The 17338-nt window shown below is 38.7% G+C and overlaps 1 protein-coding gene across 9 annotated transcripts in view; it reads left to right on the top strand.

Annotated features, from left to right (window-relative positions):
• Positions 1-299: 299 nt before the first annotated feature.
• The window catches only part of TRIP12 (thyroid hormone receptor interactor 12), a gene marked incomplete at its 5' end in the record, with an annotated part of 50130 nt that continues 33091 nt past the window's right edge, over positions 300-17338 (top strand). For 4 of the 9 annotated variants that reach the window (XM_084267714.1, XM_084267713.1, XM_084267712.1 and 1 more), the window contains 2 exons: positions 310-407; positions 9675-10474. In XM_084267714.1, coding sequence (XP_084123840.1) covers positions 310-407; positions 9675-10474 — 898 coding nt within the window. Of the gene's footprint in view, positions 408-8652; positions 8779-9674; positions 10475-17338 lie in introns of all 9 variants that reach the window. The other 5 variants (XM_084267709.1, XM_084267708.1, XM_084267707.1 and 2 more) reach the window with 3 other exon arrangements.

Here is a 17338-nt window from a genome sequence, read left to right as displayed (position 1 = left end):
AATCAGCATGTTGTCATAGAATAGTTTGGGTTAGAAGGGACCTTGAAGTGTCATCTAGTCCAGTAGGTCATCAGTATGCTCTATGTACTGAAAACTGGGTTTTTTATGTTAAGGATCTTACTGTTCTTCAGAAGACTCTTAGTCCCTGTGTCTTAACTCAAGTTTTTTGCTTAAACAACAGTGTCTCATATTTGCCTCTTCAGGTGTGGTTCAAGTTGTCATGTCACATGTCTTACGACTGTGTCTCTCTTGTCTTTCAGTGAATGGTAGTGTCTAGAAAGGGTATGTCCCTTCAGGAGAGAGGTGCCAATGTCCAACCGGCCTAATAACAATCCAGGGGGGTCACTGCGACGTTCACAGAGGAACACTGCTGGGGCCCAGCCACAAGACGACGCAGTAGGAGGAAGGTATGGCTGCTGTGTATCAGTCTGTTCATGTATAAAAGCAAAGTTGTTGTGACGTAGAGTGATGTTTTCTAACCCACAATCAAAGCGTTTGAACTTGCTGCAATCTTTTTGCCCCTCAGATGTTACCAGTACTGTTACTGCATGGGATGAAAACATGGATTACTCAGCATTATGCATGTTGAGCTAGAATAGCAGTAGTAGATCTATAGGGGAAAAGTTAACTCATATATACCTCACAAATCACAGGTGGTAGCAAATTCCATTCCCCTCTTCCTTGTTGACAAAAATAGGTGGAGGGGACAGGGAGAGTCTAGTGTGTGAAATCAGGGGAAATCGGTCACAGTTAGAGAAGACTGAGTAATAGGTACCCTTGTTCCCTTGCACTGCATGTCATTTCATGCAGTTCTTGAATAATTCAATAACAAAAGGTTTGGTATCCCTTAATACACTTGTTCTAGGGAGCAAGTGGACAGCATTGTGTTGGTTCTGTAAGTGATTCTAGAATGCAAAACAAAGATTATCCTTGAAACTTCTATGAATACTGTCTGTATAACTATCATGTCCTTTAATGAATTATTAATCCTCTTAGTGAAGCCTGTGTAGATAAGTCTTCCTTTAATTGTGTTTAAAATATGGTGCTATAACCTTTCCTTTATTAGAGTATTGGCAGGCAGCATCTGTCTCTATTCTACATCCTCAGGTGTTACTGGTGCAGTTTAAATATCTGTATCTTGAGCTTTTTTATAAGATTAACATATTACAGGTCAGTGGCACAAAATAAAAAACCCTTACTGTGAATGAATCAGGGTACAACGTATAATGGAGAGATGTATTTTGTACTGATACAAATAACTGAAAACAAGGTCACTGTTGAATGGATGGAGGCTAGCTGTGGGGGGAATAATTCAATCTGTAAGATGCAGCTTCACTTGAGAAAGTATTCTTTATTTTACAAGTGGAAAACCACATAATAAACATAAGCCTTTCATAACACATAAACATTCTGTAGCATCAAGTGGGGGATGTGGCTGACTTATGTACCTGATTATTTTGCAAGCTAGAATTGGTTTTGGAGAATACTCATTGAACTTAGTCATGGTGAACTCTCCATTCCACCCTGTCTTTTCTGCATTATCTGCACATCTGAATGGATATTTAAGTTAGATATTGCCCTACCAATTGTTTCCTCTTACACTGAACTTGATCTGATGTGAATAACCCTTTCCCTAGAATAAAGAGCTAGATGCAGGTTGGGCATAGGGTGGTGATTATTCTTCAGATATCTACTGTTTATTCTGATTTTTATAGTAGAAGGCTGGGGAGAAGCTGTACAGTGAATCAAGAAAACTGGAGGGTATTAGGGATAGATATATTTTTGTATAAGGATGTTACTCATCCAGAGTTTTGGTGTATTGTGATTTGTTACTTATGCTATCACACAGTGATTCAAGATGCAACTTGTCTTAAATGACTGAACCTCTTCCACCCCTCACCAAATTTGTGTTAGTCAGACTTCCATGAGTAAGTGTGTTGCAGTCTTGAACTGTGTAAGACCTCGATTGGAACCAAGTCTCTTTGCTTAAGTAAAAAGCATGGAAGCTCACAATTCTCTTTGAAAACGTGGGTTCTTTAGAACAGGATGTCCCCTGCCTTTCTGTCTCTGAACAAGTGTTTGTGGCTGGCAAAGGATCTAAAAAGGCCTGGATAATGCATGCTGGTTAATATAAACTTTGTAATGAATTCAGTTTCTCTTACAGATTTTTCTGTCTTCTCTTTAGGCTGCTGGGTAGAAAAGCTATTGTACAAGGAACAATATAAGGCAGATCTATCAAGTCCTTGAAAAATTTGTAGATGAAATGGAAAGAGGCAGGAGCTTTAGTAGCAGTTGCTTTTTATTGGTTGCTTCTCTTGATACACCAGCCTCAGTACTCATCCTTCCATGTATCTAGGATGAAGTGGGTTAGTATGTTCTAGTTCTGCTGTTGAACAGTATATAGGAGGGTCTGGAGTCCACAGCTCAATGTACCTTCTTTATTATGCCATGCTGTTCTCTGGTGAATGTGGGCTGCTTTGGCTGTTATATTAAAAAACCACAAAACAACAAAACAAAAGCCTAAAAGCAAGCAATCACATAAACACACATCCCTCAACCAAATGCACCTTTTGTTACATTAGTTTTTTTGGGGCACTTGAAGCATTCATGTATTTCTAGTCTTTTCCTCGTGTTTGCTATCTGTCAAGTGAAAAATTCCAGCTGTAAAATTGAAGTAGAATGAAGAAACTGAGAGACCAGTTTCATTTGCTCATGTTGGGCAAATAACTGCAAATAACTGTGATGTCTTAGAACTTTAGCTGGAGTTGGGAATGCTCTTTTGAAGCAAATCTGTCATGCTCACCTGCTGTGCTTTGGCTAACATCATGGAACGCTCTTGGAGCACTTGAGTCTCTTTAGATCAAACATAACTGGAAGCTGTGCTCTAGGAGAGCAGTTCATGAATCTTGGTCACTTGTGGTAATCTGCCCTGCTTTCAAATAGCAGGGGTTGAAATGCATGGATGGTGGATGTTGGGTGTTTATTGGCAACTATCTACGAATTTTCTTCTGTTCTGCACTACTGGTTGATGTAGGTGTACACAGTGAGTTTTTACTCAGTCACTTCACTAGATGTGTGTGTTGCTTAAATCAAAACAAAATCAATAAACAAATACAACCCCTGAAAAACCCTACACAAACCAGAAACTTCTGCAGAGGTAATTAAGCAGTAATGTGAGTCTGTAGGGGTTGTTGCTTCAGGCCTAAAATTAGCCATGGAGTTTATAAGCAAAACTAAGGGCCACACCTTCTAAAGTGTTGTGGAAGGTTACTTCACTTTGGTCATAGATCTGTAATCATAACCTTTTGAGCAAGGACAGGTTTCGATACTGTCTGAACTTGTGTACTCGGTTGCACTTCTGCTTTGTATAAATAGCTTTCTAAATGCTGGAGATACACAGGTTTTTTTGTAAAGCTTTTGTGTGCATTTTCAAAACTTAGTTTGCAGTTTGTCACTTGTGCTGTAATTTCAGACTTCGTTGTGAAGCTGGCTAATACAAGCAGATCCTACAGCCATTGATAGTATAACTGAATGGCTTTGTAATAGCCTTTACTTTGTCTCCTGTGCTCTGGCTGCGATGTACATTATATAATAGTTAAGCAGCTATTCTTTGCACAAAGACTTTGGAAAGTCCAAGCTCTTCTGTGGTTTAGTATGTAAAACATAAATGCTGAATCTTCCTTCTGTAACACCTAATACTGGCAGATTTGGCTTAACTTGTAAGCAACAATGGAAACCCATTTTCCTCTAGCCTGGGCTTGCTTCAGTGTCACCCTAACATCAATACTTGCAGTCAAAATGAGCAGGGGAAGACTGATGTGGTTTCTGCTAAAGTCTTACTAGCAGCCCCATGCTCAGTGCAGCAACTTGATGTGAGTTTTGGATGTTTGATTTTTACCGTTGCATTTAAAAAATAAAAATCCAATAAACAATTGTTAGGCTCACAGAAGGTGTAGAAACACTGTTACAGCACGAAGTGAAAGAACTTAGTATCTATGCCTGCTTTTCTCTAAAAGAAGCAAGGTAAGTATTTGTAAATAGATGTGTGAACTGATGAAGTGTTTTCCCCTGTGTATGCACATAACCAAAGAAACAGTTGGGGAAGTTGGACTAATGTGACTCTTCACTCTGTTTCAGTAGTGATGTTGAAATAACTTTGTGCTTTGGATGAGTCTCTACTTTGTGGATATAGATCTTGCTGGTTTTACTACCAGATTGAAAAGTATTCAGTGTTATCCTTGTAACTTAGAATTCCTGTTCTGATGGCACCTTCCTAACTGTACAGCATGAACCCTTGTCTGAACTGCCTCTTCTAGCACTTTCCATGGAAGGATTACTTTTTGCAGGTTTGTAAGGAAGCAATAATGGTACTAAAGCTTTCTCTTGCAGTAGTAAACCGAAGGGGAGTGGGAAACAGATGCATTGAGACCCATCTTTCCATGGGGACAGGAGGAGGAGGTAGAAGGTGCTTACTGTCACTTTCTTAACTTTTTATCTTGGTGTTGAACATTAGTGCCCATGAGGCTCAAGTTCCCAGTGATGATGTAGGATTTAGTTTGAATGGGGGCAACTTAAAAATGGTGTTGAGGCACACAGTAAGGTCTCTTCTGAAAGTGGTGCACTTGACTGTTCCTTTCAGTTGAGAGCAGTGTTTAAGTATGTTGGTATGGAGTACTAGAAGCTGTCCTATGAACTAGAACTATATATTGTTGCAATTTTTTTAGTAGCATGAAATTACAGTGGGGCTTATCTTTTAATCTGCATGTTGTTACTGTTCTGGAATCTTTAGGAACAGCAGTATTTAAGTAGGGTATCAATTGGACATAAATGACTGCTATGCTGTTGCAGCTGTGTATGAAAGTATAATGCTTTATACAAAGGTTAAGTTTTTCTAATATACACTTATGTTCTGGTGTATTTGGGGTTGAAGACTAAGTAAGAAATAGAGATCCCTTTTAGCTGCGTAGAGGACACCGGTACAAGCAGAGTTCGAAGACACTTTGGCCTGACTTTTTTCAAATACTGAAGCAAGCAGAATGCCATTGTCAATTACACTGCTGTTCTGAATAGGTATTTTTTTTACCTGTACTTGACAATATAGTAACAATTTACCCAAGCCTTCTATGAAAACTAAATTTAATGTTTGAGTTTTGGATAAAGCAAGTGGAGTATTTCTAGGGATCAAGTAGGGCTTTTAGACAGTTTTTAATTTGAGTTATTGCTTTGTTTTTTACATCTTGCTTTTTAACAGAAGTAAAAGGGTGTTTAGTTTTGTAGACTTCATATATGGCAGTATTTATTACCGTGCTTTTAGCTGTTGAGGAATGTGATTTGGATGAAACACTTTGTTTATCCTAACTTCAAAAGGTATGGTTTTTGGTTTTTTAATATACACAGAGTAACTCTTTGAGGATAGATTCTAGTTGGTTCTTTATTATGGTTTGGTAAGGGCTGGCAGTTTCCATGAGACTGTTTATATGAACACTGCAGACTAAATGATGGGTCATTTGTCAGGTTCTGTATTTGTTTCTCTCAGCATCTGTCTGTGAATTTAAGTATGTATCAGCAGACAGCTTTGCCCAGGTGAGTGAAGCCTTGGAATAGCTTATGAAACCCCAAAACACCTACTTGGAAGGTACAGCAAGCAGCCAGTCTTTCTGGACCTGCCCCTGCAAGCAGATAGGGACAAACACAAGCTCATAAATACTTACCTTATAATTTTTCATCATTAAAGAGGAACTTAGTCTCTCAAACTACTTGCTGCTGGAATATCTGTCCAAATGAAGTTTGTGAATGAATGCTACAGTAACGGAAAAGAATAAAGAGCTTGTAACAGCGTTACTTCAGAGCCTTGAATTATGGGCAAAAGTACAGATAGCTTACAACCTTTGACAAAAATCAGTCTTCCAGCTGCCCATGTACCTTTCACAGTGCTTAGGTCTCCAAGCGTTGCTCTCTCTGTTTCTACCTCATCAGACTATTGTAACTACCTTTGTATGTAAGTTAACTTTTAACGAGACCTTAAGCAAGCTGTCACAACCTTAATATAAATTGGCATAATGATACTTGTTAGCTGGTGTATGGTTAAAGATATTTTACCTTAATCCTGCAGTCTCTCCAAATTGTCAGTCTGGCTGTTGTCGTTTACATCTTAGAAGAGAGGTAATTTCTTGCTCCTCTTAACTGACATGCTACTGCATGTACAGTTGCTGTTGTGTGCCTTCTCTTTGCAACACATGCAAGGTGAATGATTAAACCTCAAGAATGAGAAGTGAGAGCACAGTTGGTTTTCAAAAGTATATTTTTAAAAGTCATCAGTTTTGATTCCCCCTTTGTTATGTTTCTGGTGTAACTTTCTGCTTGGGCTCTGAGTAATATTTCTACTGGTAGTTTGATGGATAAAGAAAATAAAGCAAATGCAACTCTAGTCTACACAATACATTATTCACAACCCCCAGCATACAGTTTTCAGCTTTGAGATGCATAAATTGGACACTGGTATGAAATGATGTTTGTAAAACTTCGAAGAAGCCGAAGGGTTTAAAGGTAGAAGGAAGGAACCCTGGAACAAGTGGAAACTGCAGTGTGTAATTGATGTACTTAATGTTTTGGTGTATTACTTTAGCTGTATTTTAGTTGAAAGGATCTTCAATTATTTGTGTTCTGTGAACACTTAAAGTGTTAAGTTGAATTCAATTCTAATTAAAACAAAACAAAAAAATCTTTAAGGGAAAAGAATCTTTTAAAATATGCTTCAAAATAAATGAACTTTGATCAGTTAGCTTACATAAAAAATGAGATTCCTGCCAAGTGTAAATTATGTAATAACTTATGTTACTCCCATAATAAAAACATTTCAAGGGGAAAATTAAATTTCATGCCATAATCATTTGTTGGGAAAAGGAAAATCCAAGCTTTCAGGATTAGGTGAGACATTCCCAAGCTTACCTTCAAGTTTGATATTGTGAGCTAAATACATAACTTTCACTTCGCTTGATTTTGCTAGTAAAATATTTCTTCCACAAGAGTATGGAGAAGATGCTGTTAATTTAGTCTCTTCAAACTGCTGTCCTCTTGGAAAGATGAGCCACAGAAAATGTTTTGATTATGTGCTGTATAGCTGCACTCATCTGTTTGAGTAACTAATTAATGAGAGTACTTAGAAAATGGAGGAATGAAAATTGAGAATAACAGTCATGTTAGCGAAGTTTTACCACTTCAGTGCTGTAAGCAAGTTACCAGGTGGTTATCACTTGGGTGCTTAGACTTGCAACTTTTTTCCCTAATGTTTAGGTTGAAGGTTGTCTTGAAGCTCTTACGATGGTGAAACTTTCTGCTCAAAAGCAGGCTTAACTCTGTCTTTGCTGCTAGATATCTGGCATTTAAAAGCTTATGGAATTCTTCTGTCTCTTCCACTTACTCTTTTGGCCTGTGTTGATGTTTATGATCATGGGTTGGAGCAGGACACTTAAGTCTGTGTCTCTCCCCTTTCCCCACGACTCAGACATTTGCGTTACTCAACACAAAGGACTAAATAGCCATGGTTAGTAGCATATAGCATGTAATCAGCAGTTTTTAAACTTTGAAACGTTGCTTTTTCTGGCATTAATGCTAGGGTAGCTTGATGTTTCATACAGGTTACTGGTGCTTGGGGTTTCTGTATAGGTAAGACGTGAGCAGTGGAGTTTTCTGGTGACAACTGAAGCAGTGTGTTTTAGCCAGGGAAGCAACAAGCAAGGTGTCCCTTGCCTTAGCAGTTATTTATACTGTGCTCTTTTAAATGCTTATGTGTTTTCAGAGTCTTCAGATGGTAATTCTTAGTGGTTTTGAAAATAGACATGGGGTATGTGGTGATGTAACTTAAGTCTTACATTTTATCTGTGTTATAATATAATCTTTGTCAGGGCTCTCACAGTAAACCAGTTTTTGCACGTAGCTGAAGCTGCTTGGAAGACTTCTTGAAGCTTATCTATGTGAAACTAATTCCTTCCTCTGACATCACAGGTTTGCTGGCTCATCTGACTACCTTCATCAGTAGCATGTGTTTCTTCAGTCCTCTTCAGCTGTTCCTGAACAGCCCTCAGTCTTTAGAATTTCTGGATCTGCAGCCAGATAATAACTCAGAGTTGGGCTTTCCTCCTAACTGTAACTGATTACATTGCCACTCTGAGCATTTGACTTAAACTGAAGAGCAAAGACAGAAACTTGTAAACACTTGTAATTGGATAATGTCTAAATGTATGGAATCTTGAGGTTGATGAATATATGTTTATTTCTGAGTATCTGTGTATTTCTGAGAAGAGACCTTGGACAGGTGTTCTAGTCTTGTGCTTTACTGTGCTATCTTAATTCAGTAATCCTGCACACCAGAAAAAATGGAATATATCTGCACAGTTGAGGTGTGAGATATTTTTAATTTCATTCAAAACAACTAAATTGTGTGCTTTACAAAACAGTTACACTAGTAGTAACTTGTAGCTGCACCAGGTGATTCTTGGAAATACTGCTTAAATGTTAGGTGTTGATATTGGAAAGTTTGAAACTGTAAAAGAAGACTTATAAATGGTCAAAAATGAATAATAATTCCACCTACAGGCTTGTATCTGTATCTTGGAATCCTGATAGCTTTTTGTTTTGCCTTTCTGCTGACAGGTCACACTTAGGGCAGGCAAAACATAAGGCACATAGCCCTCCTGAGAGTAGAAAATCTATTTCAAAGACACCCAAAGTGCAGTCTAATACTACTTCTGAGCAATCCAAGGGACACTTTTCTAAAAGGTAATTTTACTTCATCTTTGTATGTTAATCAGTATTATCTGCACTTCACAATTGTGTATGAGATCTCATTATACCAACTTCTTGTAAAGTGTATGACTAATAGATTTAAACTGATCTAGGCATTGCATTCAGTGGATGTATTTCAGTGTTTCTCATCCTGTTTGTGTTAATTTTTTTCTTCTAATTTACCAGCTAAGAGCATTTCATCAGTGATGGGGAAGAAATTATTTCTGCATAACTAGTTGTGGAATACTTATAACGTCTTTCTCCCCTCTTCCTGCTTCGTGTTGGGGGAAGATTGCCCATACTGTTCTGAGCAGTGTCCAATATTAATTGAAATATGTAAAAATCTGAAGGCCATGTTTTATCTAATATTCATATACTTTTGCTGTGTACACACTGGAGCAGCTTTTTATAATTTAGGAGAGACTTTTGCCGCTTCTGTGTAAGTTTCTCAATCTTGAAATTGAGGTAATAAATCAGTCTGTTCATTAAGAGCTTTCCTTAAACTAGGGTCCACTTATGAGTTATGTATTACTGAATATTCCTTACCCACTTGTAGAACTTCTCTAAAGAACTCAGATAATAGCTTCATGGCTTTAATTTTTTAATCAGTTTGACATACCTATTAAAAAATCAGATAAATCTGTCAAAGTTAACATCATTTTAAAAAAATGTACTGTGCTTTTATTTTGCCATTTTTAAGTTTTCATGCTGGCCAAGATTTACAGTAGGGCTGTTTTCTTATAAGCATGACTTTGTTGTTGTTGTTTCAATGTAAACTTAATAATCAAGAGTTTTCTTTACTGTTAGAGAATGCTGACATTTATCTTAACTGTTGCAACTGTAAGGTTTCTTGAGTTCAACAGTAACACTGTTTCTGCTTATTTCTACAGAGGCTGTAGTTCATCTGCTGTTTTAATACCAGAGCAGGAAGATCCAGAGAGAGTCAATACTTCAGAAAAGCAAAAAACGGGGCAAGTGCCTAAGAAAGAGAATTCTCGAGGAGTTAAACGCAGCGCTAGTCCAGATTACAGGAGGACCAGTTCTCCTAGCTCTGCGAAAAAACCCAAAGCACTTCAACACCCTGACACTTCCTTGGAAACCAACAAGCCACATTCTAAATCTAAGAGAAGACATTTAGACCAAGAACAGCCGAAGTCTACACAATTGCCATCGACAAGCAAGGCTCACACCAGAAAGGGTGGAGCTGCTGGTAGCTCCCGAAGTCAGAAAAGGAAAAGGACAGAGAATCTGTCTTGTATAAAGAGTGGTTCAGCAGTTGAATCAACTGGCGCTGAAGAGAAGTCAGCAAAACTCTCCAAGCTGGCTTCAAAATCGGTGACCTCAGCCAAAGCTGGGTGTAGCACCATCACTGATTCGTCTTCTTCAGCTTCCACATCTTCCTCATCTTCTGCTGTTGCCTCTGCTTCTTCTACTGTTCCTCAGGGTGCCAGAGTGAAACAGGGAAAGGACCAGAATAAGGCTAGACGTTCCCGTTCTGCATCCAGCCCCAGTCCAAGAAGGAGTAGCAGAGACAAAGAACCAAGTAAAACAGGTGGCTCTTCAAAGTTTGACTGGGCTGCTCGATTCAGCCCAAAAGTCAGTCTCCCTAAAACGAAACTGTCTCTACCAGGCTCTTCCAAGTCAGAGACCTCAAAACCTGGACCTTCAGGACTACAGGCTAAGCTAGCAAGTAAGTTCTTTTGTGGAAGAATAAGTATGTATGTTTAAAATAGTCTTCTACAGAAATGCTTTCATTCAGGCTTCTTGGGATCATCTTAGAGATGTCAACTGTTAGTGCTGTGCTGAGCTTTTAAGGAAAGTGATGATTAAAACTTTTTACAGCTAAAGCAAATAATTTAGGTACAGTCGGTGTAGGTTGTTTCTATCAAATTCAAAAATAAAATATGTGCAAAATAGCTGGATATTGTAAAAGGGACACACAAATTGTAGAACTCTCTTCATTATATTTTTCTTTTTATTAAGATTTCTGTCCCAAAGTAGGAATGGTAAGTGCTGCTGCAAAACAAATGATAATATGTGGCTTCTTGTTTCAAGCACGTCTTCTTATTTTTTCCTTACTGCAGGAATCCTTAATGTTACTGAGAACAGTAATCTCTTCTTCAACCTAGTGATATAGTTGCTGGGATGTTAGTCACTTTATCTTGAAATTTTTTCTTATAAAATATATCCTGTTTCTGGTGCTGAATTTGAGTAACAGTTACTGTTCTTGGACACTGGCATTAAAATATAGCCTGTCTTCAAGAAGAGCACATCCTTGCTAGCATGGAGGTGTGCTTGTACCTCTGCTGCCTTTTGAAATGCATCATACTGCTTTTTGTGTACTGCATAATTTATTTAAAGCACATGTTCTCTAAAGCTTGATTTAAAAAGCTGTGTTCCTAAGCTTGCTTACAGTCACCCCTTTATGTAGACATGATCATAAGTAGCCTGTCCTAACTAGGATATGCCTATATCTAATACTAATGCAGGAAACATGTGAAATAAACACGGGCAACCTGATGTCTTCCTGTGCAAAGTAGATTTAATTGATCTAACCGACTTGTTGTGGATAACTTGTGTGACTGGACCGTTGATTCTGGACTGACCTAACCTAATTGAAGAGTGGCACTGAGGAAGGGGAGAGGACTTGCTTGCTTTATAGCAAGTTTTTTAGTGACCTCCATGATTTAAGACTTAACTGGGTGATTAAGAGAAAAAATCTGAATTTGCACAGGGTGAGTAGTAATTGGGCAAGAACAGGACTGACCAAGTTCTTAACTAAGCCTGTTCTTGTGACAGGCAGCTTTTTAGCAATGAAGAAAAGCAACAAGGAGGAGGAGGAATTTACCTCCAGTAAGTGAACATCAAGAAGGTGAAGGCAGAGAGTGATTTATGTGACAAGTTACAAAACTTGAGCAAGGAGTGAGAAGGGGAAGGATGGGATAACAGAATCGAAGGGGGGGGGGGGGGGTGTTGAGTAGGTTGGAAAACAGCACAGAGAATATGATTCTGCACAAAGAATGTGCTGAGAGCCAATTTGACTAGCTTTAGCTCCTCCATGACCTAAAAGTCATCTTTTGCCAGAAAATAAACTTCACTTGAATGCCTTAGTTCAACTTTGTCACAAAACCAAGTAGATTCGGGCTGTAAGGATGTGTGTATATGTTCAAAAAGTCAGTGGTAAAGGGCACAAACCATGGGCAGACTCAGTAGAGGTTGAAGTTACTTACTCTAGATGGTGTCCCAGTCAAGGGAGTACTAACTAACAAGTGATATTAGGGATTCTAAAATCTAATGCTTCTATTTTACTGTAGGTGACAGCAAAAATTATTCCAATGGCTATTACATATTCAATACTATTGGTGAGAGTAAACAATGATACTGGATATTGCCAAGATTAAGAACTCAACCTACAATAGAAGAAAAGTTTAAAACTTTGATAGCTTTCAATAGTTTCAGCCTTTCAGATAGTGAATTAGAGTTGTTTGACAACAGATTGAAGTGATCTTTGAATCAATAGTAACTACTGTTAGCTTAGCCCTTTCAAAAGAGTAAGTAATGTCTGTCTGTCATTCTCTAACTCAAAATATTGGGACAAATTTGAAATATCTTAAACCCACCACATTTTGGGTAATAATGAGATGTGTCAAGAAAATACAAAGGAAACAAACCTCCAGGGTATGTGTTTAAGGAAGGAAGGGTAAGATCAAAATTAGTTTTTGTAGCAAGCTAAGATACCCCATAGCTTAGGTAAGGCAGCAGAAGTAGGTAATTTCTTATACAACTTTGAACATACCTAAAGCTTTCTAAAGCAGTAAGGCAAGCAATGATCTAGATTGAGTTATTGAGGTGTCCATCTCTCTACCTGGAAACATGCCCTTAAGTCATAGTAATCCTGTGTAGAAAGTTAAATTCTATATGGGTATAATATGAAACAGCTGTCTGAAGAAGCTTGAAATATGGTGTGTAGAACCAATGGGAGATAAAATGCAAATATGTGAATAGGAGTCTGTAAGGTGCTGCAAAATATTCAGGGGGAAAATCAAGTGGGGGTGAATGGTTCCAGGAGGAAAAGGCGGGGGGGGGGCTCTTTCTAGCTAATGTATCATGTTTATGTAAATTCAATGCTGGTCACTTTGGAGTATTGCAGTTTGGAAGTACAAGAGAAATTACTAGTAGTTGTGATCTTCGAAGGAAAAACTGGAAGAGCTGAACTGTCTTCCATGAAGAGAAGAATGAGGAGAGACATGGTTGCTGTCTTTGCAGGAGCTTTTCACATGTTCTAGGGCAATAACCTTGTCCAGTCCTCACTTGGTAAATGTAGCCAGGGTAATGTTCAGAGCCTTTAGCTGCACAGCAGTCTGTGTAACTGAGCAGTGACATTGCTGAATAGCAGCAATAGAATTTGTTGGAAGAACAGAAACAGGCTAGACTAAAGTTTTTCACTGGTGGGTTTTTTTTTTTTGGCAAATGTTCTGTCATGAGGAGAAAAATCAAGCTGCTGCTTTGTCTATCTTGATTTGACTTTTCAAGCCCTGTATCTTGTAGGGGTTTTCAAAATAATGTGAATCAGGTCATCTTACCAATTAGTAGGGAAATCTCTAGTGCCCACTGTGTAGTGTCTTGTGGCCTTTAAGCTGGAGGAAGCTGGCAACAATGGCTGGGATAGGGATGGGAGCAAGGTAATTTAGGGAGCTGTCCCTGACTGAGAAGCCTCTACTTAATGTGTTAAGATTTGGGTGACTGGAGAGGTTGTTGGGATACACTAAAAAGCCACATGAAGGTGAACATGGAGCATGAATAGTGTATAACTTCAGGCTTGAAGGAGTGTGGCAGAAGGGAGAGGAAAAAGAATTTCCAAGTAACACTGAGTTAGTTGATTAGGGGTTCTGAGTGACAGTACTGTGTGTGATGGTGGTTGGAGCCTTAGAGTTGTGGATTTGGTTTGAGGAAATGACTAGCTGGAGATACTTGGTTTAACTGCAACTATTGACTGTGGTGCCATGGGCAAGAGCTAGGGATCTCTGGGTTGGTACTGAGAGGGAGTATTAGAAACACACAAGGCTGTCTTGCTTTCTTCTGCCACAGCTATTTACACACTTCTTGCATGAGAAGAGCAGCCCAACACAAGAGCCAATCTGAAGTCAAAACTTCCAGTCCTAACAAGTGCTGATTGTCTACCAACTGTTTTCCTGAACTGCAAATAGAAGGCTTTCCAGGTTATGGACTTACAAAGTTTGACTGATTTTGCTTTGGCTTGGGTAATACACTCAGGCTTAAAATAAGCCAGTTCAGTACAGCTACAGTCAGAACTCATTTCTTTCATGTAGTAAAAAATGCCTTAAAAAAAGCTGACCAGTAAACACACTTAAATGTGAAGATATTGGTAAGACTTTGTATCTGTTAGGCTGTGCTGTTTCAGGTTTAGCCTGTTTGGGTCTGTTTTCCTTCTGAGTCATTAACGTGAGTGTTTGGCATGCAAATAGGATGATGTCAGGGCATAAGCAATGTATCTGTTTGCCATAAGGAAACCTTTGCCTCTGCTTCAATTCTGAAGTTTGCATTCAAAGTTTTTGCAGCAGCTGAATATGAACTGCTTAGACCTAATTTTGTTATGGTTTGTTGAAAGTCCGTCTCTGTTCCTAACTCTTGCTAGCTCTTTGAAACAAGCCTCTTGATACCTCTGTGTATTACAGAAATAGTGCTGAATAAACAGCTTTTCAGAGATGAACATGAAACCAATTCCCCTGAAAGCCCCTTTCTGGCTTTTCTGACTGGTGTTTTTCTTCACGGGGCATCTCTAATCCCATCTCTCTAACTGCTGTTGGACCCTGTTAACCAGTTTGGGGCTGTTGGCTTCCTGTAACTCATGTAGATAGGAGTAAGGCTCAGTCCAGAGGCCATCTGGCAGTATATTAAGGCGGAGTTCAGATTTTGACAACAATGTAAGTGAAAGGAAGAAGGTTCAGCCCTATGCTGAAGACATTAGTGGTCCTGAGCTTCTTGCATTGGGAAGACTCAAAGGATTTGGCAAAGGTGCAGGTGGTAGGATTGGCTTAAGTCTTCTAAAGCAACAAAGTTTAAGGGCAGATTGAACAGCAGGAAGGGAACAAGCTTAGAGGTCTGTCCGCTTCCTTTTTAGCCTTTGAGTTTAAGAGGGAGGTGGCAGCTCATGTGGATACATCAGAGGTAGGGAAGTACAGACTTGGGGAAGGAGAAACATGGAAACAGTTCTGACAAGTTGAACACTTTTCCTGAGCAGCAGCAGAAAGTGAGCTCAACTCTTGAGTGCTCAGGCTGCCATGTATTCTGCAGCTCATCTGCCAAGTGGTAACTGGGTAATTCACATTCTCCAGAACTGTTTTACTGAGGTAATTCAATTTAAAGAGGTTGTTCAGCTAATTTAGGACCTCTTATGGATAAAGGCGACCCATTTCACAGCTTCAGTGCCTTACTGCTTCATCATCCGTGTGCTTGTCTGACCAATATTAAGCAAGCTCAGATCATAATGTCTGAATCATAATGGAACAAGGAAGTGTATCAGGTGTGCGCTTTCTGCATCTTAGGATTGGTCTGGGGACAGTAAGGCATGAGTGAGTGTACCATGTTTACTGTTAAACACCAGTAAAGCTGTTAAGCTACCTCTGCTGCTTTGTGAAACCATTGCCCTTAGCAGAAAGTCCTATTTTGATGTGATTTCAGTCAGTCTTAGTTCACTTATAGCAGGTGTGCGATGTCTCACTGATATCCTATTGTTAAACTGATAAGAAGTTAGTCTGACTTACTACAAAGCTGTGGGTACTCATTTTCAATAAGTGGATGCTGACTTAGAGAATTAAAATGTGTACTTTTCCAGTGAACTCTACTGTAACAGGGCCATTAGCTTACACCTTTGCTTTACATTTAGAATTTCACCACACTCTTACAGGTACCAAGTAGCTGCCTCTTCCACATACGTAATACAAACACAAAGTGATAAACAATATTTTAGCTGCAGAGTAGTTTAGTGCTGTAGCTAGTGCCAGTTTAAGCATGCATTTTCTATTGTAAAGCACAATAAAACTCCCTCCTTATCCCATTGCATCTGTGCACTTGTAATACTTAAGCAGCCTAGATATTATGGCATGGGATCTTGGTACAGCTTTGTCATGTACACTACTTCATAGTATTCTTCTTCCCCCCCCTTCCTCCTGCAGGTGTCTTACCCTGTGTAAATAGGGTTGGATTCATCATGTAGTTCTGCAACTTCATGTTTTCAAACCAAAAGTTTAGTGAAAATGCTTTTTTAAAAAATATTTTTTAAGTACCTACTTTTTTCTATATGTATAAACCATATGAATGTACAGGTAGCTGTCCAGCTTCACTTCAGTGCTTGGTGACTGTTAAGACAATGAAGTTCTGTGTTTAAGGCTGCCAAATTTCTTGAGTTAGTAAGCCAGGTGTAAATACATGAATACTAGGTTAACCTTCATCTTTATGGAACTTAACTGCACCCGGCATAGTGTTCCTGGGTCAAATGCTGTGTTTTGAAAGGACAGGTTAATAATAGCTTTCAGATCACTTCCCTCCTCCTGTTACAAATCTAGTTAGAAGCTGTATAGTTAGCATTTTATCTTTCAATACCACAACTCAGCATTTCAGGAATGTTTTAGGATAAGGAAATAGAGGATCCAGTTCAACAGGTACTCTGTTCAAAAACATGGTACATTTAAGTAGGTCTTATTTCTGCTTTATTGCCAGAAGAGGGAGCAATGATCTAACTTTCTCATCTTTTAAAAATTATTTGCCTCAATTCTAGCAATAGTATTTGTAAATCAATGTAATGGGGATCTCATGTATTGTAGAGGTAGGGAGGGGGGACTGAATTGTCAGTCCCAGTTTTGTTTTCAACACTTGAATTATCAACCTTCTGGTTTGGAAGCTCTTTTGGAATATTTTAGCCTGATAGGAAGTGTGTTCATCAGCTGAGAATGTGCTGTTGCATGGGGGTTTCCTGTGTTTTAAGATTTTACCTGGTTCTATGGCAGGATGATAGGTCAGACTAATGGCTTCATAGCCTACAGCATATTAATATCAGTTGGTTCAGTCTTACAGTACCTTTAAGCTATACAAATGTGAATGAAACTGACTAAAGATTGTGAAGAAAGATTTATGCTGCACAGGTTTACTTGAAGGTGGTGTTGGGAGAAGATGCAACCACTAATGTTCTCCCTGCTCCCCCTCCCATCAAATTTCTTTTTCTCTTTTTAGATGAAGCTAAAGAATCTTTTGTTTTGAACTTGAACATGTGAACTAATAAACTTGTATCCTATAATGCAGTATATGTTTAGCCCGAGAGACTTACATTGTATTGATAGAAGAGCTTGTATAGGTTAAAAAGAATTGTCAGGTTAACAACTGTGAGTCAGGATTGCTTAACAGAAAAGAGTGACTAAAAGTAAGTATCTAGACCTTTCTTTTACTGGTGTAGCAGTTCAGTGTAGGTTGACTAAAAGCTGATGTGAACTTACTGTGGTTCTTATGTAGAAGCTGTTCTTCTACATAGAGATTTACT

This window comes from Gallinula chloropus (assembly GCF_964237585.1).
Source record: "Gallinula chloropus genome assembly, chromosome: 8".
NCBI lineage: Eukaryota > Metazoa > Chordata > Aves > Gruiformes > Rallidae > Gallinula > Gallinula chloropus.
The sequence above is the reverse complement of the archived record's forward strand: the minus strand, read 5'-3'. Positions and strand labels throughout refer to the sequence as shown.